General features: G+C 41.7%; 1 protein-coding gene across 1 annotated transcript in view; it reads right to left on the bottom strand.

Moving 5' to 3' along the window:
* Positions 1-25055, bottom strand: part of LOC120999301 (protocadherin Fat 4-like) — a 311103-nt gene that overhangs the window by 239176 nt on the left and 46872 nt on the right. Inside the window, exons 16-27 of the mRNA XM_040430172.1 lie at positions 22747-23016; positions 21974-22111; positions 20793-21009; positions 18642-18803; positions 17901-18052; positions 17606-17777; positions 14787-14995; positions 12889-13071; positions 9603-9822; positions 8850-8983; positions 4162-4305; positions 493-734 (exon numbers count right to left, since the gene is read on the bottom strand). Of these exons, the coding sequence (XP_040286106.1) occupies positions 493-734; positions 4162-4305; positions 8850-8983; positions 9603-9822; positions 12889-13071; positions 14787-14995; positions 17606-17777; positions 17901-18052; positions 18642-18803; positions 20793-21009; positions 21974-22111; positions 22747-23016 (2243 nt within the window). The remainder of the gene's footprint in view (positions 1-492; positions 735-4161; positions 4306-8849; positions 8984-9602; positions 9823-12888; positions 13072-14786; positions 14996-17605; positions 17778-17900; positions 18053-18641; positions 18804-20792; positions 21010-21973; positions 22112-22746; positions 23017-25055) is intronic.

The following is a 25055-nucleotide window of genomic DNA, read 5'->3' as shown; positions in this document are numbered from 1 at the left end:
TCAGAATTGTGGCTTCAAGCAACAAGCGACGGTCTGAGGGAAGCCACAGTGATAGATTGGGATACCCATAGCCCCTACAATTCCCATCCTCTGCTCCAGCTAAATTTTTAGACTGGCCAAGGATCAAAGCAATTAATAATTGGACTCTGTAAATGTGTGACTTATCACATCTTTGCGATCATTGCTGCTGCTCATCAGGAAGCAACAATCAGCAGTGAATGTTTCAGAAGTGCTGAAGACTTCTCTGTTCTTGCATTCCAAAATACCATGAAGGAAAACCCCTAGTACTTTTTAGGTAAGTAGGTTTTTTTTTTTTTAGATTTTTGTAGAAAATGTATATTGACAAAAAAAATTACCTTTTCAACCCCTTTTGCTGAAATACTGTCTAAATTGTCAAGTGTGCGGTCTAACTCGCTTCTTGCCTGCCTATATGAAGTAATGTTATTGTGTGTATGACCGCAGTATTGTCAATAAGCACAATGGCATTCTTACCTTACTTCATTAGTGCTAAATTGTGGCAAATCTTTCTTCTTATATACCAAATTGACAATGACTGTGGTCATGCTACTAAGAGGAGGGACCCCTCTGTCTTTGGCGACCACTGTTAGATTGACTTTGCCAGGCTGCAGAAGGTTGGTAGCAGTAATTATTTTTCCATCACTTTGATTTTCAAACAGGAAGAAGGTGGATGACAAGTCAGGTAACAGGGAATACTCGACAACTCCATTACTGCCCTGCAAAAAATAAGCATTAATGGATTGTCAATACTTTTGTAACTGCATGTAATTAAACATTTTGTCCAGTCACTAAGTTATTCAATAGAATCGATTCATACAGTGCCTCCTGTTTGTTCTTTTCCAGATTTCTCTGTCCACCTCACTAAAGTGGACGCACATGATCAATTCTAATCTTCAACTGCCACAAGCCATATCTTCTGCTAGAAGCTGTGACAGCTACAAGGAGAGAGCTGCAGAAGAAAAAATATGCCCCCTGAGAAAGCATATGCCCCTGATAAAGGACATGTCCCCAATAAAGGAAATGCCTCCTAATAAATAGAGATGTCGCGAACATAAAATTTTCCATTCGCGAACTTCCGCGAATGTTCGCGAACGGGCAAACCGCCATAGACTTCAATAGACAGGCGAATTTTAAAACCCACATGGACTCTTTCTGGCCACAATAGTGATGGAAAAGTTGTTTCAAGGGGACTAATACCTGGACTGTGGCATGCCGGAGGGGGATCCATGGCAAAACTCCCATGGAAAATTACGTAGTTGACGCAGAGTGTGGTAAGTTGAATTCGCAATGCGATTAATATAACCTGTATTAATCGCATTGCGATTACAACTTAGATCTGAGTTCCTAAGGGTTGTATTGCTAGAATTGCCGAATATAACGCATATAGCACTATATTCTCAATCTTCGTTATATTCTAGCAATACAACCATTAGGAACCCAGCTCTACGTTGAATTCGCAATGCGATTAATATAACCTGTATTAATCGCATTGCGATTACAACTTAGTCAAATTTGTGACACTGCAGCTTCAGAATGAATCTAAGATGGATGCTGTCCTTGCTTTTTGATAGGAGGTGGGAGGGTCTGGGAGGGAGGGTATGCTGATTGGCTGGAATGTGTCTGCTGACTGTGAGGTACAGGGTCAAAGTTTGCTCAATGATGATGTATAGGGGCGGACCGAACATCGCATATGTTCGCCCGCCGCGAACGCGAACAAGCTATGTTCGCCGGCGAATAGTTCGGGACATCACTACTAATAAAGGACACGTCTCTGGATCCATGTGAGGTACAGGGCTAGTCCTAACTTTGTTAGAGATTCTCATGTACTATGTTATGTCACATTTTTTACATTTTTAGTACCCCAGAACAGGGTACTTGCAAACAGTTCTTGTTATATAATGTTATGCAGTGTTATTTAATGCTATTTTGTGTTCATACCTTGTTCTCTACCCACCATAGCTTTTGTATGGATGAGACAGGGTTAATTACACTGAGTCAACCGCTGCAGGAAGTTAGGTGTGGCTCCTGGATCCGCCCTTAGCTCAGTCTAGTCTAGTTAGTGTAGTCTAGCAGAGGAAGAGAGAGGAAGCTGCTGCACGTGCTTCACTCCTCACAGGACCAGACCAAAGTTACAGAGATCAACTTCTCTGAGGATTATCTACTGTGGGAAAGACATCACCATTTCTGCCGTACGAGAGAGAGACAGATTGAGAGAAATAAAAGAGCCAAGAAGGTCCAGAATCTTCACGGCCGAGCACTGTCAGCACGAGTCAGCCAGTAAAGCATTTGCTGATCAAAGCTACCGATTTAACTGCTGTGAGAGGGACATTGCTTAGGGCTGTATTACACTAGCAGATTGTCTGCCAGATGATTGCCAACGAGCGTTCGTAGTAACGATCGTTAGCGATCATCTAGCAGTCTAATACTGCCGCCGATTACCCTATGAATGAGCAAACACTAGTTCATCGGGCAATCGTGATCTTTCAGCATACTTAAAAATCACGATTTGCCGGTGGCAGATCCTGCTGTCTAATCACATTCTGCTGCCTGCAAATAACTAGTCAGTATGGGGATCCTGTGGAGGAGATCGCTGCATGTAATAGCAGTGGTCTCCTCCGTTAACGAGCAGGCGATTGCCGGCAAGGAATGCTTCCTTCCCGACAAACGCCTGTAGGATTGCTAAGTGTAATACAGGCATTAGACTCAATTCACACTTCAGATGGAAATTACAGCCAGCATTGGAAGAGTATGCCGGCCATAGATTCTGCCGACAGAGAGACTTTGGAGGGACAGAGGAAAGAGTTCCCCATCCCTGCTCAAATTCATACATTCATATCTGGGAATATTTGCACTGGGTACACAACTGTTAGAACTGTGTTTTGATACCCTTGGATGCACTACAACTCCCATTCTGCACTTTAGTAAAGAAAGATGTTTATTTTCTACATCTGGCCTCGTTACTGACTTCTGCACCATACACCTCTCACAGCACCTTCATCTCCTGCCTTGCACCAGTACCAGACCCCTAACACTTAGGGCACCCCAAGTTCTACCATCATGCAGTGGCCCCAACATCATGGACTAAGGGAAAAAACATCTTCTGCCTTGTACCCACACCAAACCTATAACATCACGGGCACCCAACTAACATCAGGCATTAGCGCCAGCATAAGTGTGTGCCCCGAGGGAAGAAAGGTTGGACGTCCTAACACTGCCCTGGCCCTAAGGAGCATCAGTGTGAGGATTGCCACTGTGATTGACTGTTTCAGCCACTCCTATGCTCCACTCCTTCTGGGCCTGCGGCACAGTAATCATGGGATAACCACTTTAACATAATAAAACACTAATGAGTTTATTCTCATCAATGGCACAATGTAGTTGTGTGGTAGGAAAAGCATGGCCAAAGGTATGTGAGGATCGTTACTAAATAGGGGGTTTGGCAAGCTACATTAATTGGTAAAGGTAACAACAACCAACCCCCACAAACCTCACCGATGCCCTTGTGGCAGAATGAGCCTGACAACCATGTTTTGAAATCTACTAGAAAGCCTTACCACGAGAATGGTGGCTGTAAGTAGTGGAATACATGTCAGGCATTAAAGTAATTCTAAGTAACACAGGCATATTTGCAAAATTGACAGTGATGAGCTTTATACAAACTCCACTGTACTCTGTGGTCCTGCTGTTAGGCTTGTAAACATGAAACATTTCCATTTTGGCTTCCATATATATGTATCCCATACAGTTCCCAGATGACCATTGTATGTAGTTCCAGATGAGTAGTGCCATACATTAGCTATATAAATAGGGTAGGCAGTGCTCTAATGTAGTGTCATATAGTGCCCAGATAATGCTACATGGTGCCAAGATGAAATTTGCCACACAGCACACTTCACAATAGAAGTACCTACCTAATTGTTCTCATGTGGCAACCAAGCCAAGGAATGACATGAAAACATACGGTAACTAAATTTTTCACACTAAATCTATGGATGACTTTCCAAACATCTACTTACTGCTTCCAATGACTGGGATTAGGCAACAACTGGTTCTGCCATCCAACCTATATTGGGATATTGATGACTAACGGGGGGAAACCCATCCGTGGTTCTCACACACACAAAAAATTTATGAAGTATGTACCTCATCTCTGTCTGTCGCTGCTACAGCTATCACAAATGATCCAACTGGACTGTCCACATCTACTTCAGCAAAGTAGTTTTTCTTGGTAAATTGTGGGGCGTTATTATTGTCATCCAGTATGTGAACAGTAAGATGAGTTGTAGCCTGCAAGATATAGATAAACGAATCATGGAGGGTAATAAGCTTTATTTCAACATAAAATTACAGAAATACATTAATTTAACCCTCTACATGAGATTACTCTTACAAAGATATAGGCGGCAGTAACGTACATAATGTTTAAAGAAAAGTTCCATACCATTGTGTATAATTGATCCGATATTTAAAAGTTATGTACACCTTTGGGGGAAATTTTTAATTATTGTTCTGTATTCATTTTGAGCTAAAAATAATTTTTTCATTTGGTCTTTATTAAAAATTTTTGAACTACTGTCTTTGTGCAGCCTTGAGTTGATCTAGTAGCAGGATCATAATTTTCATTCTGTTCTGTCAGGCAGCTCACTTGACGGGCTCCTTGTCTCTGATCTCTTACCTTAGAGCTATAAGAATAGATGTTCTAGAATTGTTATTACATGGAGAATGCATCATGTACCGGTAAAGGTCCTCTTTAAGGCCTCGTTTACATTTCTGTTTGTGGATCCGGAAGGCTGTTTCGGCACAGAGCAGCCAGCCGGATCTCATGGATCCAGTAATGGGGTCTGGCGGTGATCCGGATGATTTCTGGCAAAAATGTTGAGTTTCAGCCAGAGATAAACTATTGCATGCAGCGGTTTTCTGCCAGATGAAATCTTGCATTTTTACCGGAAATTGGCTGGATCACTGCTGAATCCCATTGCAGTTAATGGGATCCGGTGCGGAAGTTGAGGATCAAGTCACTAATATGTGGCTCATTTTTTCACTTATCCACGGCCATAAGAACTTTTATGCTTGTTAGAGATGTGATTCAGTCATGTCTCCTAGAAGAGTCAATGTTTTTTTAGATATTGATCATTAAGACTGTTATATGCAGTCTTACTTGCCAGTCTTTTTTGTATAATACAGAAGTCCCTCCTCAAGCTGCAATATTAATTAGCACCAAGACGACCAAAAGTTGAAAATATTGTAACTTAGGACAATAACTCTATTGAAACTTGTAACTGGTTCCCAAAAAGTCAGAAAATTATCGTCCAGTACAAGGTCGGACTGGGAACTTAAAGTGGCCCAGGAAAGATACTAACATTGGCCCTGTTTTATAGTCAGGTCCAAATTGATGGAAGGCAGGGCCAACACAAGTATGCAGGGCCAGCAATACCATATTGTGGCACATTATACAACCCCAATACCACAGTCTATCAAAGTAATACTGCTAGCAACACAAAATACATCCCCAAAAACCTCCACTGGCTGGCAGCGAGGAGAGCTCAGGCGGCCCCCTGGGCATCAGCCCACCGGGAAATTTCCCTGTAAGGTCTATGGCCAATCCGCCCCTGGTCCAGTACTATACACACAGTAAAATAAAATGGTGCCACCATGAACTGCTCACCCAAGAAGCATTTCATCTTGGCACAGGTAAAGAGCAGTATAGTAAAAGTATTGCTTCGTAAAACATCATATGTTTTTCTGCTGAATTAAGGATTTTTTTTAAAATGAAGTGGAAGACTTTTATGTCAGAAAATTGGAACAGGTGTTTTATTAATATGGTGTGAACATCGTATTTCTCAATGCATTTACATGACACAACTGGTATAAATACACTAAGAAATCTCTCCCATTCAGTTATAAATTTTCTGCGTCTCCCCCCATACTATAATATAAAACTGTCTTCCTGTAGGCACCGCTAGAGGGAACTCAGTGCATAGGAATTTATACCGTTGCAACTGAATGCAATGGCAGCTGTAAACATTTCTTTGCAGTGAGGTGCTACTCAGAGCCGTCTTTAATATTTATTGGAAATTCTGGGCAAGAATTTACTTGGGCCCCCAGGATCTCACCTCCTTCCCACACCCTAGCATGCAATCATGCCCTCCACCACAACACACACACATAAAAATAAATCCACACACCTCATAGAGTAGTAAACTTTAATAATGATGAGTGGCCACTAGAGGTGTTCCTTGGCAGTAATGTAAATACTGCCTTTTTTTCCTGAAAAGGCAGTGTTTACATTAAAAAGCTTGCAGAGACATGCTATAGACACCAGAACTACTACATTTAGCTGTTGTGGTTCTGGTGACTATAGTGTCCCTTAATATAGAGCAAAATAAAAAAAATCTGCACAAAAGTATCAAATAAAATGGCTGTATCATTATTGTAAAAATTAAAAAAGCACAACTTCTGACACAAATATTTAGTATTTTTTTTACAATGTGCAGATAGTACTGTACTACTAACCCCTCCATCCACCCCTACATACAGGGTAATACAGCGCCACATACCTCTTACATCCAGTGACGTCTCTTTGATGTAGATGTTCTCTTTCCCCATCTTCTCCTTTCAGACCTTCAGACCAGACACCATTTTTCAACCATTTCTCGTCTCTCCAGTTTGACAAACAAAATCTTAGTTTACTACTTTTACATCATCCTCCCATCTTCTGGACAAATCATCCTACCACCCCTAATACTGTGCCGCTGTGCTCCCCAATACTATACTGCAAAAACAGATAATAGTAGTATCATGCAGATAGTGCCCTTCAATAATTATTGGCACACAGTGCCATACAATAGCTGCGCCCAGAAAATAGTGCCCCTGACACTAATAGTGTAAACATAACGTCCCCAAAAAATAATTGTGGTAAGCTGATACTGTGCCAAGATGCCTCCACAGTAATAGGGCTCCCAAAAGTCCCACCAATAGGAATAATTCTTTGCTAGAGCACACATGGTAGTAATAGTGCTCCTACAGTGCCCTCGACATGTCCCCACTGTGCCCCAGAAGTAATAATGCTCCCATTGGGCCCATACTAGTAATCATGTTCCCCCAGTAGTAATAAAGCCCATCATAATGTCCTGCAGTAGTAATAATTCTCCTTATAATGTGCCAGTGCAAATAATACCCCCTTTTTAATGCCCTCAGTTGAGCTAATGTCCCCATAGTGCCCCCATAATGTGCCAGTATAAAATACCCCTATATAGTGCCTCCAGTAAATTCCCCATAGTGCTCCTCTCCCCCTTCTTCCTATTGCCCCCCATAATGTACCAGTATAAAATGCCCCATATATAGTGACCCAGTAGATGCCCTCAGTGTCCCCCATAATTTGCAAGTATAAAATACCCCTTCTTAGTGTCCCCCATAGATGAGCCCATAGTACTCCTCTCTCCCCTTCCCCATAGTACCCACCATAATGTGCCCCAGTATAAAATACCCCTATACAGAGCCCCCCATATAAAATACCCCTTCTTTGTGGCCTCAGTAGAAGCCCCCATAGTGTTCCTCTCCCCCTTCCCCTATATAAAATACCCATTCTTTGTGGCCTCAGTAGATGCCCCTATAGTGCCCCCAATAATTTGCCAGTAAGAAGTGCCCCCATAGTGCCACCCAATAATGTGCCTGTAAAAAGTGCAACCAATAATGTACCAGTAAGATGTCCCCACATAGATGCCCCCCAATCATGTGCCAATAACAAGTGTCCCCATAGATGCCCCCCAATCATGTGCCAGTAACAAGTGCCCCCATAGATGCCCCCCAATCATGTGCCAGTAACAAGTGCCCCCATAGATGCCCCCCAATCATGTGCCAGTAACAAGTGCCCCCATAGATGCCCCCTAATCATGTGCCAGTAACAGGTGCCCCCATAGATGCCCCCCAATCATGTGCCAGTAACAGGTGCACCCATAGATGCCCCCCAATAATGTGCCTATAACAAGTGCCCCCATAGATGCCCCCCAATCATGTGCCAGTAACAAGTGCCCCCATAGATGCCCCCCAATCATGTGCCAGTAACAAGTGCCCCCATAGATGCCCCCCCAATCATGTGCCAGTAACAGGTGCCCCCATAGATGCCCCCAATAATGTGCCTGTAACAAGTGCCCCATAGATGCCCCCCAATCATGTGCCAGTAGTAGTACCATATAAACACTTATACTTACCTCCATCAGGCTGGCAGCGATGCGTTGCAGGACTCTTCCAGCCTGTGTCCCGCGCTGTACAGCTCAGGCGGTGCGATGACATCATCGCGCCGCCTGCAGCGGCCTCTGATAGGCTGCAGCACTAGGCCTCTCCCTCCCCTGCCTCGCCGCAGCACTTCCATCTGTATCGCAGTCCTGAGGGCGGCGATACAGATGACTATGGAGATGAGTGCTTCCACAATGGAAGTGCTCATCTCCCTGTGCCCTGCCGCCGCCCCGCATGTCACCAGTGGCCAGCGAGGCTCAAGAGGCAGCTGCCTTTGGCCCCCCAGGAGCAACTGGGCCCGGGGCAGCTGCCCCTTTTGCCCCGCGTTAAAGACCAATTAGCCAATTAGAGCGTGCACTTCAGTAATACAGATAATTTTCCCGTAAATTCACCAGTGTGATTGGTTGCATCTTTCAGCCAATCATTGTGCTTCAAATCAGCAGTGTCTGTGGCATGGTATGTTTTAATGTGGTTTCAAGACCATTTCATATTGGTAATATTATAAACTGAGGCATTACAATTTCAGGGACCACAGTATACTTTTGGTAAGGCAACCAAGATATATTAGAATAACTGGTCACTCAGTACACACTTACCTGGTAGAAGGGCTCTGTCTTGTTATTACTGGCTGTTACAGTCAGTATTGACTCTACTTTAAGTTCATGGTCAAGAGGACGCTTCACAAAAATGTTCCCTAGCAGCCCATCTATATCAAACTGGTCATCATCATCTGTCCGCAAATAAACAAAATGTCAGCAGCTTCAGAGTACAGATAGGAGAGTATTGTATTGTCTATTGTCACTAAATGGTAGTTTATGACAATGACCAAGAAGGACTATAAAAGCAGATGCACATCAAGTATCTAATAATATAACAATCTTTATTAAACACCACAAAATTTAAATCATTGCATACAATATTGTAATAAAGATTGTTATATATTTAGATACTTGATGTGTGGTCTGCTTTTATAATCCTTCTTGGTCTTTGTCATGTATGTGTTGGACTGTTGATCTTCAATTGCATTTAAGTGTGCCCCCCCCCCCCCTCCCTTCCCTTAGCCAGATATTTGGCAACCAGATAAAGCAGGTGTATGTTACAGGTTCCAATGTGGACATTTTGACAGGTCATAGATCAAGTACCATACTATTTGTCATGAGGAATACAGTTGTTCTTATTTACACTATTACAAGATCCCAACAGCTTTTTGCTCTACTAACAAAAAAATGAAGCGTGATGGATCTCAAGATAAAAAAATCACTCAATGTGTGAACATATATTCGGCCATATTTTACTGCTTGTACAGTGAAGGCCCACATATTATATAAACCATATACATATTTATTTACCAAGCAGACTGTAGAGTATGAAAGCATTGTCTCCACTATCTTCATCAGTTGCTGCGACTTGGCCAATGACTGTGCCAACTGGTGTATTTTCTTCAACATATATAGAGGCATGTGGTAGAAAAACTGGTGCCCAGTCATTAATATCCAGGACTTGAACAATGAGAGTAAGGTAGTCTTGCTTTTTCTGTGGAATCCCATCATCCTCCGCACAGATGAAAATCTAGGCACAGTCCATAGAGAGGTTTTATTTCACAGTATTCATATAAAACTGAATAATTACACTTAAAATTCATACTTGACTTCTACTTTATCTATGTGGCCATACATATTTGTGCGCTCCTTCTTAGTCATTTCAGCAATATATATTGCCAGGGTTGGACTGGCCTATCAGAGTACCAGAGGATCCTCCAGTGGGCCCAGGCTCTAATACCATAGTGGACCTCAAAAGTCCACGACAAAAAAAATTTGGCCTCCTTTGGAGCCAATCACTTGCCACTAGTGTCTATTTGTTTGATTCAAAACCTAGACTTTATTGATAACATAGGGGTCAGGCCCTGAGAATGCTTTCATCTGGTAGGCCCAAGGTACCCCAGGCCAATACTGCATAGTTCTTACAGGTGCATGATATTGAGCATACAGTAGTGAAATTATCATTGACCGCTGTATAATATCTCATTGACTAGCTCAATACATGTCCTAGATCCCTCTTCATTCGACTCTGTAGTTATGGAAACTCATGAAGCACACTTTACCAGTTGTCAATCTAATGGAGGAATTCATTAGGGAATTGAATATAAACAATTGGAACTTGAAGTTTACTAGTAGTATCAGTAATGAAGCGATGAACTTCTTGGATTTGATGATCTTCGTTGAGGGAGGGATTTTTAAAACAAAAACCTTCTTCAAAGAGACAGATGTAAATGGCTATATTGATATCAATAGCTGCCACTAGGGTCCCTGGTTACAGAATATTCCGAAGGGGCAGATCAAAAGTATTTACCGTAACCGCACAGATGTAACTACGTTTAGAGAACAGAGTCAGATTATACAGAAGGGATTTGTAGAAAAGGGATATATGAGGGATGAGTTAATAAGCTGTAGTAGAAATATAGAAGATGTGGGAAATAGAAAAGGAAAAGAAAGAGGTAAGCATACTTTCACACTTGCGTTTTTCTTTTCTGGCATAGAGTTCCATCCTAGGGGCTCAATACCGGAAAAGAACTGATCAGTTTTATCCCCATTCATTCTGAATAGAGAGCAATCCGTTCAGGATGCATCAGGATGTCTTCAGTTCAGTCTTTTTGACTGATCAGGACAGAGACAAACACTTGCCTGAATGCCGGAACCGGCCTTTTTTTTCCATAGGAATGTATTAGTGCCGGATCCAGCATTGAAAATACTGGGAAAAAAATGTGAAAAAAATAAATGCCGGATCCATTTTTCCTGATGACACCGGAAAACGGATCTGGCATTTCAATGCATTTCTTAGACAGATCAGGATTCTGATCAGTCTTACAAATGCTACCAGTTGGCATACGATTTGACGGATCCGGCAGGCAGTTCTGGTGACGGAACTGCTTGCCGGATCACTCTGCCGCAAGTGTGAAAGTACCCTAAAGGGATAAATAAAGATTTTCGCTTCATGTTCCTTACACAATATAATACGCATGTGGGCATTATTAAAAATGCCATCAGAAAGAATTGGGCAGTATTAAAAAATGACCCTGTACTAGGAAAAGAAATCCCTGATTGTCTGGATATTATTTTTAAAAAAGCCCCCAATCTTGGAAAACATCGGGTGCACAGTGCCATTTCCATAGATGACGTGAGTAAAGGAGGAGATAAATTCTCCTGGTGTGGGTTCTGTCTCCCATGTAAAAATAGGGATAAGAACAACAGACAGTGTAGAGTGTCAACCGTCCATTCCAAAAAAAAGAAATAAGGATTTTAAAATTAAGGAGAACATCACATGTAAAACCGCCGGAGTGGTCTACATGCTGGAGTGCCCTTGTGGCCGTAAGTATGTGGGCCGCACCATGCGGAAATTAAAAACACGTGTACAAGAACACATTAGGAACATTAGAAAAGGATTAGAGACACAAGGAGTATCTTTACATTTTAAAATTGCTCACCTAAAAAACCTGAGGGGACTTATCTTTACGGGAATGAACTAGTGAAGGCAAACTGGCGGGGGGGGGGGGGGGGGAGTGAGATGCTGTGGCAAAGATAGATCGCAAAGAGGTAAAGTGGATCTATGAACTACTGTAGATACGATCCAGCCCCAGGGATTGAACGTGGAATTTGATTTAAAACCCTGTCTGATAGACTAGTACATGGAAGTAAGAGGTCCCTATGCTCTGTAATTCGAAATATGGATAATAATAGACTTGGATCGGCCCACCTGAATTGTGATTGGTGGATACAAACCACATGACCATTTATCGAGGCGGATCACCTTGTGGAGCAACTTTATGAATGAAAGTGTAGTGGTTGAAAAAGAAAACAGATAGAAGTAGCGGCGGGTAGTATGAAAAAGATATAATATATTTTAACTTTTGTTGTGGTTTGTTTTACAATATTAGGGAGGTTTTATAAAGTAGTTTTAAGGTGAATACGGGCAATCTAAGAATAGTTTTTTTGAGAACAAAAGGGGGAGGGGAACTGGGTGGATATTTAAACACTTGTGCGGATGATTGAGGTATATGCTCCTGACGAAGCTTGGAGCGAAACCCGGGTCGGGCGTGCACAAGACTGCTGTGTTTTATCTCTTTTGATTTGCCTATACCGCTACTGACGTTTGAGTATAATGAAAAATCTGTTTATATATACATTGGTGACAGTGCTTCACTATCAGAGCGAATTTTCTGTAGAATTGACTATGGGAAGAAAAGAATAAGAGCAGCTCGTAATGACGGCTTTCGTCTGATGTGCTTGTATACCCGCGTGCGCTTGTGAGTATAATACCAGGAGTGCATGGGGTTAATGATAGCAGTACTTGATTTTTTATATTCCACAGCAACAAGTGGAGGGGGAAGTTGTCTGTGGAAACCAATATTTTTCCCATATACCCAGAGGTGGATGGTTCAGACTTGGAGTGGTTATCTTGAAAATTGTTAATAATCGCGCGGTCCTACAAGACGCCTAGTTATTTTACCAGTTTGCAGTTTAACTTAGACAATCTTTTTTTCTTTTACTTACACAAATGACATTTTGGTTACACAAATTATAGAGAACTAGTAAGCTATGTTCAGTTTGTTAATAAAGTTCTCTTATTGACAGCTCTGACCTGGAATTCATGGGGACCAGTTTCAAAATCAAAGGATGTAGCTGCAAAGACCTTTCCATTTGTGGCATCTATAGTAAATGAATCGGAGTAATTGTTCAGTAAAGAATATCTGATGAGACCATTTCTCCCTGGATCCTTATCTGTAGCCTGCACTTGAACAATGAATGTAGGAACGCTCTCCTCCTACAAAAAAAAAAAAACATAGGAAAGCAAATGTAAGAGAGGGAGATGAGAGAAGCTGCACATACTTTATCAACTCAACTGATAAAGGCATTTCTTTAAAAGGGTTATCCATATTTTTACTTTTTTAGATAGCTCCCTTCTCTCTCAGCATCAACACCCTGTTGACAGCGGGCATGTGACTTCCGTAGCCAATCACTGAATGCAATGGTGGCCTGTGCGACACATGACTCAGTGTTTACTGTCAAACCAGGCCCAATGCTTTGAAGGACTAGCTCAGTTGAATGTAATGATACTTAGTGATCCATTACTTCGTTCTGGAGAAAAAGTAATTGAAATCCCTATATACGCTATTCACAAAAAGTTAGGGATATTTGGCTTGTGGATAAAATTTCAGGATGAACTTAATGTGACCTTCTCTAAGGACAGGTTTTGTGTCTTATTACTGCCCCTACACATTATAAAAAAAAAGAATGACAGTTACACTTTAAGGGTCTGTTCACACTATTTTTGCTCTTAGAATTTTGGCACAGGTTCCGTGCCAAAATTCGATTGGCATCCACATGGTATCTGCCTCCCATTGTTTTCAACGGGAGGTCACACTGCCAGAAGTGAGCCAATAAGGCCTCATGCACACGACCGTTTTTTTTTTTTGCGGTCCGCAAAACGGATTTCCGTTGTTCCGTGACCGTTTTTTTCTTCCGTGGGTCTTCCTTGATTTTTGGAGGATCCACGGACATGAAAAGTGAAAAAAAAAACTAAGTCAAGTTTCCATTGAAAATGATAGGAAAAACGGACACGGACGCGGATGACTATCTTGTGTGCATCCGTGATTTTTCACGGACCCATTGACTTGAATAGGTCCGTGAACCGTTGTCCGTGAAAAAAACAGGACAGGTCATATTTTTTTCACAGACTGGAAAAACAGATCACGGACGCGGAAGCCAAACGGTGCATTTTCCGATTTTTTCACGAACCCATTGAAAGTCAATGGGTCCGCGAAAAAAAACGGAACAACGGCCGCGGATGCACACAACGGTCGTGTGCATGAGGCCTTAGGGACATGTCCCTTCTTGGAGCTGTGTCTGGTCAGACGCCGCTGGAAGCCACAGTGGGTTTCAATTTGCAGTTTAGCTTCGTTCAGTTCCGCAGCATTCAGAGTGAAAGATCGTGGCAGAAACTGGAACGGTGTTTGCCTCTGTAAACTGCAGAGTGGGACCAGGTTCTTACACTAGTACTGTACATGCAGCAGATTAGCACATGACAATCTTATCCCTTATCCCTTCAAGCTCTCTCTACAGATGCTACCAGCCGACTTTAAAGGGGTATTCCACTGCGTCTTACCTAAACAAAGAAATCTGCTCACCTGCTCCCATGTCTGTTGCTGTGGCCAATTACTGGCTTCAACGCAGACATGTCCCCAAGCAGCATGTGAACCAGCAGTGAGGTGAGGTGCTGCTTCAGGACAGTTACCGCTGAGGGCAGTGATTGGCTGCAGCATTGCACGTAACCCCACCTGATGTGTACAAGCCTGGGGCCAGAAGCATTGCTAAGAGGAGACTACGTACTAGAATTGAGAAGGAACTTGGGTGGATTTCTTTGAATCAGCTCTTTCAAGGAGCTAAAGGCAGGTGGTGTGCAAAATAAAACCCTCAGGTTGCTTACATTCATTATCTTGTTATGTCACTTTTATTGTCCCTTTAAGTATATTTTCTCACCTCTTTTAATGTCACTTTTTCCGAAGAATTGGAGAAGACAGGCGCATATTGGTTACTGTTGATAACAGTTACGTTTACAATAGTTTCACTGTATATCCGGGAACGGTGCGAATCTGTTGCTTTCACAGTCACATTACTAGGAAAGTCTTCTATCTTTAAAGCTTTCTTAGTTCTCATTATTCCAGACAGTGGATCCATGTCAAAATAATCTATATTTTAAAATGACATAGAGTATGCCGTAAAATGTCAGTCAAAGTGTAATTTTCTAGTAGAATATTCTGTAAGGACTCATGCACACGAACGCAAGGCTCCGCAATATACAGGCACCAGCCGTGTGCACGCCGTGCTGCGATCTGTAAGATCACCCAGCACCCCCGCTGATCAACGATTTGAAAAGCCACCGGTGCTCCTGTGAGTGCTGTGGCCTTCTCTGTGCTTCCTAAGCATAGTGCCAAACATTGTATAGCAGCTGTGCTTGGTATCCCGCTCAGTCCCATTCACTTCTATGGGATTGAGCTGCACCTAGGCCACATGACAGATGAACGTGACAGTTAGTGGCTTAGGAAAAGCTGCGAGAAGGCCACGGTGCTCACAGGGGTTCCGGGTGTCGGACCCCACCGATCAGATACTGATGACCTATCCAGAGGACAGGTCATCTACTGATGACCTATCCAGAGGACAAGTCATCAGTATTAATATCTTGGAAAACCTCTTTAACCCTGACTGATCCATACAGAGATATGTTGGGATATTACATGGCATCTACATATCAAATAACATTACATAACAAGAACAGTTTGCAAGTACCCTATTCTTAAAGGGGTTCTCCGGGTATTTAAAAAAAGAAAATACTTAAATATATTAATATATTTATTAGAAAAATATATTCCCAATTACTTCTCATTAGTTATAATGGCTCATTTTGTCTACAAAGCAATCATCTGGAGATATACAATGGCTGCCGTCCTGTTAGCCCACACAAAACCTGTCCTAATCACACAGTTACTTCACAACACTGAACTAAAGAGCTGCCTCAGCCTCCTCTCCTACTTGTCAGGGATTATGATCCTGAATGCAGATTATAAAATCTTTAGCTGAATCCCTGTAGGAATGAAGTCCATGAGGAGACATGAAGTACACAGAGGATGGACAGGACAGACTGTGGTAATGGAGACTACATACAAATGCTGCTGCTCATTATCCACATACCACCCTCCTCTCTGTACTTCAAGTCATCTCATGAACTCCATTCCTACAAAAATTCTGCTGAAGATCTTATCAGCTGTATTCAGGATCATAATCTCCGACAAGTAAAGCAGAGAGAAGTATGAGGCAGCTCTTTGGCTCAGTGATTGTGAAGTAACTTGTCCTAATGTGTGGACAGGTTTTGAGTGGACTAATAGGACGGCGGCCATTTTATTTCTCCTAATGATTGCTCCCCAGACAAAACGAGCCATTATAACTAATGAAAGGCATTTGGGAATATATTTATTATAAAGTAATATTTAAGTATTTAAATTTTCTTAAAGGGGTTGCCCGGGTTCAGAGCTGAACCCGGACATATCCCTATTTTCACCCAGGCAGCCCCCCTGACATGAGCATCAGAGCAGTTCATGCTCCGATGCTCTCCTTTGCCCTGCGCTAAATTGCGCAGGGCAAAGGCATTTTTTGGAAATTCAGTGACGTACCGGGGCTCTCCATGGGGCTGACAGGAACCCCGGTGACGTCACCGGCACTGATGGGCGGAAGTTACCGCCCGGCAGTGTGTTATTGAAAACAAAAAAGCCCATGCCCTGTGCGATTTAGCACAGGGCACGGGAGCGCATCGGAGCATGAGATGCTCCGATGCTAGCCTCAGGGGGGCTGTCTGGGTGAAAATAAGGGTATGTCCGGGTTCAGCTCTGAACCCGGACAACCCCTTTAATTCCAGGAGACACCCTTTAAACACTAGGGGGCACCATTATAATGAAATAAAGAGAATATCTGGAGCATTCTGGTAACAAAAATAAATTAGAAAAGTAAATCTTTTTCATGCTGAATTATATTAACATAACATTTAATGGTGACACAATCCCTTTAATAACTGTGGCACATCTATACAGGTCCAAAATCAGATGTAGATTTCTAATCTAATTAACACCCGTTTCCTGGCATAGATTATAATAAATGGGCTGTGTTGTTGGCTATAGCTGCCCCTCTACTGGTGACCCGACCCCTTTGCTCTGCTCACTTTTTGGAAAGTGGCGACCAGTGTTCTAAACCCCCCAAAAAAGTTGCAAAAGTTTCGCGCAAGCATGATGTGTGCCAAACTGTGCAGCTTTCTGACTCCAGTTTTCTGTTAAAGAAAAACTCCCACAAAATATTTTTTATTCTCTGACCTGCTAGAAGTCAGGTACATGAAGTAATCTGTAATGAAGGTAATCTTCTCACCAGTGTCTGTATTTGTGAGGTATCTCCTCCCTTCTGTTTCTCAGCTGTGTCATGTGACCAGCAATCAGACTTTCTAAATAACACAGCATCTTATGTGTGGTCAGGAAGTCAGTTTCTCTATGTATTCCTATGGGAGCCTCAATGTCGGTCTCATAGGAATGAATAGAGAAGTAACTGACTTCCTGTCCTGTGTCAGGTGGAGATCAGAGAGTTGGTCACATGACACAGCTGAGGATCAGAAGGGAGGTTATAACTCACAAATACAGTCACTGATGAGATTACCTTCCCTACAGATTACATCATATACCTTTCTAACAGGTCAGAGTTTTACTTTAAATCTCTCCCTAATCTTAGTAAAGCGATAGTTTGAATGTAAAGAATAATGTTACCTTTATTCTCCTTTTCTTCTATACTGTATAGTACTGTTGACTCTAAATAAAATGCTTTGACCTGTATTAAATACGTATGAGGATCGGTCCAGTTATTGAGTGGTTCAGGATTATAATATTCTGCTGAGAAAACCGGAGTGGTGATATCATGTGGTGATATAACCACATATACCTTTAAATAAAAAAAAGAAAGCATTGTGTAGTGAACAATATACCGTGTCAAAAGTAGCAGAATCCCCAACACATGGACACTCATAGAGCAAGTATGAACAGAGCCTTAAATAACATAGAGTACCTTGACAGATGTTGATTGAGACGGCGTCCCGCTGTCTGTGCAAGTGACTGTGAGGACAGAGTACTCAGGGACACTGTGCTGTGGAAGGTCTTTTGTTAAAAAGATGTGGCCAGTGCCATTTGCTATTGAAAAAAGCTTCTCTTTGTTGTCATCTAAAACAAAGAATTACCAATATTTCACTTTCAAAGATTTTTGGTAATCTTGCAAACAAAACTATAAGATAAAAATGATGAACAGGACATTTTAAAGGGCGCCTGTCAGCAGTTTTGTACCTATGAGACTGGCTGACCTGTTACATGTGCGCTTGGCAGCTGAAGACATCTGTGTTGGTCCTATGTTCATTTGTGCTCACACTGCTGAGAAAAATTATGTTTTAATATATGCAAATGAGGCTGTTGGAGCAATGGGGGCGTTGGTATTACACCTAGAGGCTCAGCTCTCTCTGCAACTGCTGCGCCATATCCACTTTTTCCCTGCCTGGCCCTATCAATTCAGGTGCAGAGGATGCAGCAGTTGCAGAGAGACCTGAGCTTCTAGGTGTAACGGCAATGCCTCCGTTGCTATTAATTTGCGTATATTGAAACATCATTTTTCTCAGCAACATTTGAACTTGGGGCCAACACAGATGCCTTCCGCTGCCAAGCATAAAAGGTCGGCCAGTTTCATGGGTACAAATCTGCTGACAGATGCCTTCAACACCAAATTTTACTGAGATGTGACAAATACATGTATGCCATGCACCTGAAATAGAATAGTGGATTCCTTCATCCATAGCATTATTTCCTTTTTTTGCATTTATGTCGAGAATCATACTTCCTGTTGCATATTCACTGTCCCATATTACTGTATGGTATACTGGATATTCTACCGTAGGCCCTTCTTCATTGACATCTTCTACTTGCACTGAGAAAAAATAAATCATAGTGATTGTAAAAATCTATGATCTATGGGCATAGACGAGACTGCAATTTGGCCAATTTGACCAGTAAAAACAAGTCATAATAGTTTATGGTCCAACACTAGAAATTCCCTTAAATTTGGCTAAATCATGGGGGAAGATTTACTGACCTTGTCTTAAATATGGACATTCTCAGATGAGACAGTCAGAAAATGTGCCATATATACCTCAGTGGCACACACTGGCCCACATTCATTAATGTGCAGGCATCTAAACATTGTCGCACAGCAAACTGTACCCAAAGTTGCCACAAACCAGTGGTGAAAAAAAACCACCACCATGCCTATTTCACCTAGGGGGTAAAGAGCATATCTTGCTGTCACAAGTAAGCCAACCGATAGGTAGTGTAAAGTTAGACAAAAGCGTCTATCCAATAAATTTATCATCATGAGCCACTGTGATAAATTTGGCCCATTTGGATCCCAGTAGGAGAGGGCTAACCAGGGTCAATCAATTCCAGGGTTAGGTTCCAGATGGGGTTGCCCTTGTGAGGGCGGGTGCTATGTGGTTAGTCTATCAGGGCCAGTATAGCACCCCCCTGTAGGGCATTATTAGGGAGATCTAGTCCGGACCCCTATCCTTTTTTCAGCAATTCCACTTTCCCGAGGATTATTCACATCAAGTCTCCGAGAAGATACTGTACAGGAATCAATCTATGGAGCGGTAGGACAAACAGTTTTCCATCCAAAGTGCTGCCGTGCACTTCTATTCCTGCTCCACGAAATGATTTTGTCTTCCAGGATTTGATTATATAGTGGGGACTTACTTCGACAGAAGCTCCATATATTGTACTTTGTTTGAGTATATGCATTATCAGTAAGTATTTTAGGGCCAATTATTTTATAAGAAGGCAACTATGAAAAGTTAAGTTTTATTATTAAGTAACTACAGATCACTTTTTTCAGTATATTTTGGCTTACTTTATACTTTTATTTTTCACCAAAAATCTGCTGTAGGCCATTAATAAATCTGGCAGGTTTTATAAATTCACTTAAGGCTCCTTTACACTGGAAGTATGGATGCTCATTAGCGATAATCTATCTGTGTAAAGGTGCCGCTGATGAATGAGAAAAACACTCGTTCATTGGTTAATAGAGCGTTGGTTCTGTCACCTAAAAATCATAGTTTGCTGGCAGCAGATTGTGCTGTCTAAACAGGACTCTGCTGCCAGAAAACAGTGAATCGGTATGGGGACAAGCATTGGCATTAGCGATTACTTCTCCTCATACTTTGGAGGAGATCGCTGCATGTAAATGCAGCTTTCTCCTTCACTGATGAGCAAGTGATCGCCACAAAGGAACTCTTTCTTCCCGACAATCTCTTGCTACATCGGACCATGTAAAGGGGCCTTTAGCTAGGCCTCCTTCGTGGACACTTTAATGAAAAAGTGGCTAAAACTCTAAAAGGTTGTCCAAGTTCAGAAAAACTGATCCCCCAGACAGAAATGGTTATAAAATAATAAGAGATCCCATCACCTATATTAATGATTTATGGAAAAGGTTACAAGTACAAAAGGGACAATGCAAATTAAATTTTACATACATTCCAAGCAAGTTTGCGGTTTGTGGATCCAGAGAGCTCCCCATTCATTGATCCAATTGCTCTCCTAGATTTATTTCAAGTTATCAGCTCAGGGGGTATGTCCTGTAACTGTCACAGCTTCTAACAGAAGATTTGGCTGGTGGCAGTTGAAGGATGGAACTGTTAGAAGCTGTGAGCATATGCGTCCACCACAGTGAGGTGGACAGAGAGAGGAGGAAAAAAGCAAACAGTAGGTGGAGCTATACAGGTACATTTGATTGAATAGCTCAGAGGGTATAGTACATTTTTAATTACATGCATTTACAAAAGTATTCAGATCCAGATACTGGTTTGAAAAAAAATGTAAAATATTTTTTGTGGGGCGACCCCTTCAAAAATTATGTTACACCTACCTATGACAGTGACAGTGCTCTGGGACTGATTGCTGTTTGGGCTGTAAGCAATCACTGACAGCACATGCTTGGTTGCTTCCTCAAAGTCTAAAGGCTTCAGGTTGGAGATACTACCAGACTCTTTTCCAATGTAAAACAAGTCAGAAACTTCAGTGAAGGAATAGAAAATGATAGCATTGGACCCAGTGTCTAAATCCACAGCCGAAACATTTAATATCTAAATGAAAAATACAATGAAAGAGACATTTTTAGATTTATTTTATTTTATTGTGGACATATATTATACTGGATAGATGGATGATGGATAGATAGAAGCCTATTTTCACATTGTTTGGAGGTGCTGATCTAGCTTCTTTTTTTTTTTCATTCTACATTTGAGTGAGTGGATTCCCCGATTTGGACTGTGCACTCCCTTCCCACCTGCCCAGGGCTTTGTTTGGAAAAAAGAAAAATGCAAATTGAGGGTTTATTAGCGCAAAATAAAAGATGGCATATAAAAGATGCAAATAAGACTACTACAAACATGCAACACGTTTCGCTGGCGGCCCGTCAGCTTCATCAGGCATGCCAAAAGCTTTGCATGTTACTGGAATAATTTTCTTTTCTTTTATTTTCCAACTTTTATTTTGCCCTAACAAACCAGTGAAACAATTGCCCCTTGATTTGCTTTTTACCATATTGGATTGGGATTCTTTGATTACCCACAGCAGGAGGGCGCAGCTGTATCCTGATCATCGAGACATACATTATGGGGGAGATTTATCAAAACTGATGTAAAGGAAAACTGGTTTAGCTTGTGTAACGCCCGTTCACTGCTATAGGAGCTACGGAAACAGTAGTGCACCAGCTGCTCAATTGTTTCCGTAATTCTGCCCACCCTCGACCAGTGCTTACTGTGGGTATTCTCATCTCGGTCATGAAAGGTGGAGATGGGGCAACTACTTTATAGGAGTGTTCCAGGAGTTCACTATTGATGGCCTAACCTCCTTTTTTGGGTAGTGGAATGAACAAAAAGCACAGTTGTTAACGCAGTGATGCCAAATGTGTATAGTTTCCTTTCTTTTATATTTTTATGTAAATAAATGTGTTTGCAAGTTAAAAAGGGATTTTTTTCACTTTTTCACTGAAGCGATATTTCTACCTAAATTTACTTTTAATAATATATCATTAGGCATTATTACCACTTGAGGAGGTTCATTCTCTTTTACTGTAATGTTGTATGAATTGGTTTCAAAGATCGGATCATTATCATCAACGTCCTGAACAGTAACATGAATTATTATGGTGGAAGACAGTGGTGGGATCCCAGAATCTTGAGCCTGCAAAGAAATAACCGTAATATCAGATCCAATGTGACTCCTGGAGGATCATGTAAATGTTACCTATCTAGAAAAAAAGAACGATTCTCTGCATACTGCCCTCTTTTTTATATTAGGACCTCATTCCCATCTGTTAATTATTTGTGAAAAAATATCATATTATTCACAATTAAAGACATCAATGGCATTTTGCGATGTCGGACTGGAGGGGGTCTGACAGGGTGTGACCTCCGTTGGTCACTAGAATCAAGCAAAGATGGTGCTAGGAAACGGTCTGACTGGGGTTCCTTGGGCCCATCAGAGGAAATTACTCTCAGGGTGCAAACCCTATATCATCAATAAAGTCTAATAGATTTTGATTCAAAGAAATAGTGGCAAGTTATTGGCTCTGAAGGCAGCTCCACAGTTTATTTCTCCCACTAGGTATCAGAGCCTGGGCCCACCAGAAGATCCTCTGGTATTCTGGTGAGCCAGTGTGACGCTACTAGGAAATTACCATCTCATCTGGTCTTCTGTCAGTTCTGCTCATATTTCTCCAGACGTCACACGGTTTGTACCTGTCTTTGCCAAGAAGATAGGGTTGCCCTTCTCTGCTATCATGGACACAAGAATCATCCAGGGCATTCAGTACTTACTATTACTTTCAGGTCATATCTATCAGTTTTTTCATGGTCTAATGGCTTGATATTCATTAAGTGGCCACTAGAGCTGTTAATATAGAAGGTGCCATTAAAGTCATTTTCCAAGGAATATATTATGGCACTGTTGTTTCCAATGTCCAGATCAGTAGCGACAATGGCAGCCAAATCCTTGAAATTCTCATTTTCCAGACATGTGACATTTGGGTTTATGACTGGTGAGAAGATTGGTGCATTATCATTCACATCCAAAACAGTGATGGTGACCTGGAAAAGAAGATAAGGGAGATTAGTGTGGCTGATATAAGTTATAGTGAAACATCTTTAAAAGGCCACCTCTTTGAGAAGACCACCCCTTTATCTACACCAGATTTTCATCTCTATCACATACTACTGTACAGTTGTGGCCAAAAGTTTTGAGAATTGCATAATTATTGGAAATTGGAAAAGTTGCTGCTTAAGTTTTTATAATAGCTATTTGCATATACTCCAGAATGTTATGAAGAGTGATCAGATGAATTGCATAGTCCTTCTTTGCCATGAAAATTAACTTAATCCCAAAAAAAAAACTTTCCACTGCATTTCATTGCTGTTATTAAAGAACCTGCTGAGATCATTTCAGTAATCGTCTTGTTAACTCAGGTGAGAATGTTGACGAGCACAAGGCTGGAGATCATTATGTCAGGCTGATTGGGTTAAAATGGCAGGCTTGACATGTTAAAAGGAGGGTGATGCTTGAAATCATTGTTCTTCCATTGTTAACCATGGTGACCTGCAAAAAAACGTGTGCAGCCATCATTGCGTTGCATAAAAATGGCTTCACAGGCAAGGATATTGTGGCTACTAAGATTGCACCTCAATCAACAATTTATAGGATCATCAAGAACTTCAAGGAAAGAGGTTCAATTCTTGTTAAGAAGGCTTCAGGGCATCCAAGAAAGTCCAGCAAGCGCCAGGATCGTCTCCTAAAGAGGATTCAGCTGCGGGATCGGAGTGCCACCAGTGCAGAGCTTGCTCAGGAATGGCAGGAGGCAGGTGTGAGCGCATCTGCACGCACAGTGAGGCGAAGACTTTTGGAAGATGGCCTGGTGTCAAGAAGGGCAGCAAAGAAGCCACTTCTCTCCAAAAAAATCATCAGGGACAGATTGATCTTCTGCAGAAAGTTTGGTGAATGGACTGCTGAGGACTGGGGCAAAGTCATATTCTCAGATGAAGCCTCTTTCCGATTGTTTGGGGCATCTGGAAAAAGGCTTGTCCAGAGAAGAAAAGGTGAGCGCTACCATCAGTCCTGTGTCATGCCAACAGTAAAGCATCCTGAGACCATTCATGTGTGGGGTTGCTTCTCATCCAAGGGAGTGGGCTCACTCCAAATTTTGCCCAAAAACACAGCCATAAATAAAGAATGGTACCAAAACACCCTCCAACAGCAACTTCTTCCAACAATCCAACAACAGTTTGGTGAAGAACAATGCATTTTCCAGCACGATGGAGCACCGTGCCATAAGGCAAAAGTGATAAGTAAGTGGCTCGGGGACCAAAACGTTGACATTTTGGGTCCATGGCCTGGAAACTCCCCAGATCTTAATCCCATTGAGAACTTGTGGTCAATCCTCAAGAGGCGGGTGGACAAACAAAAACCCACTAATTCTGACAAACTCCAAGAAGTGATTATGAAAGAATGGGTTGCTATCAGTCAGGAATTGGCCCAGAAGTTGATTGAGAGCATGGCCAGTCGAATTGCAGAGGTCCTGAAAAAGAAGGGCCAACACTGCAAATACTGACTCTTTGCATAAATGTCATGTAATTGTCGATAAAAGCCTTTGAAACGTATGAAGTGCGTGTAATTATATTTCACTACATCACAGAAACAACTGAAACAAAGATCTAAAAGCAGTTTAGCAGAAAACTTTGTGAAAACTAATATTTGTGTCATTCTCAAAACTTTTGGCCACGACTGTATGCATACAGGCTATTTTCATTGAAAATGTCATTTGTCCAGAAGATTTTCAATGCAATTTGGCCACCCTGAGGTTTCACTGAATAATGAAACATATTTTCCAAATCTAGTTTTCAAAAACATTATTTCTTCATAGCAGCTCCTCAATGTCCATTATTTTTTGGAATAAATCCTCTAACATGTTTAAATTTGTCATGTTAAAAGATTCATAACACTGAAAGAAGTAAATAGAATTTAGGAAAAGGGTCATTCTGTGTCATGCATTTGAGGTTTCCATGAAGCAGACATATGTGACATGAAGCAGGTTGTCACGGACGTTCCCGCGACAGGTGGCAGGAGATCGATGAGA

The sequence above is a fragment of the Bufo bufo genome, chromosome 4 (assembly GCF_905171765.1).
Source record: "Bufo bufo chromosome 4, aBufBuf1.1, whole genome shotgun sequence".
Classification (NCBI taxonomy): domain Eukaryota; kingdom Metazoa; phylum Chordata; class Amphibia; order Anura; family Bufonidae; genus Bufo; species Bufo bufo.
The sequence above is the reverse complement of the archived record's forward strand: the minus strand, read 5'-3'. Positions and strand labels throughout refer to the sequence as shown.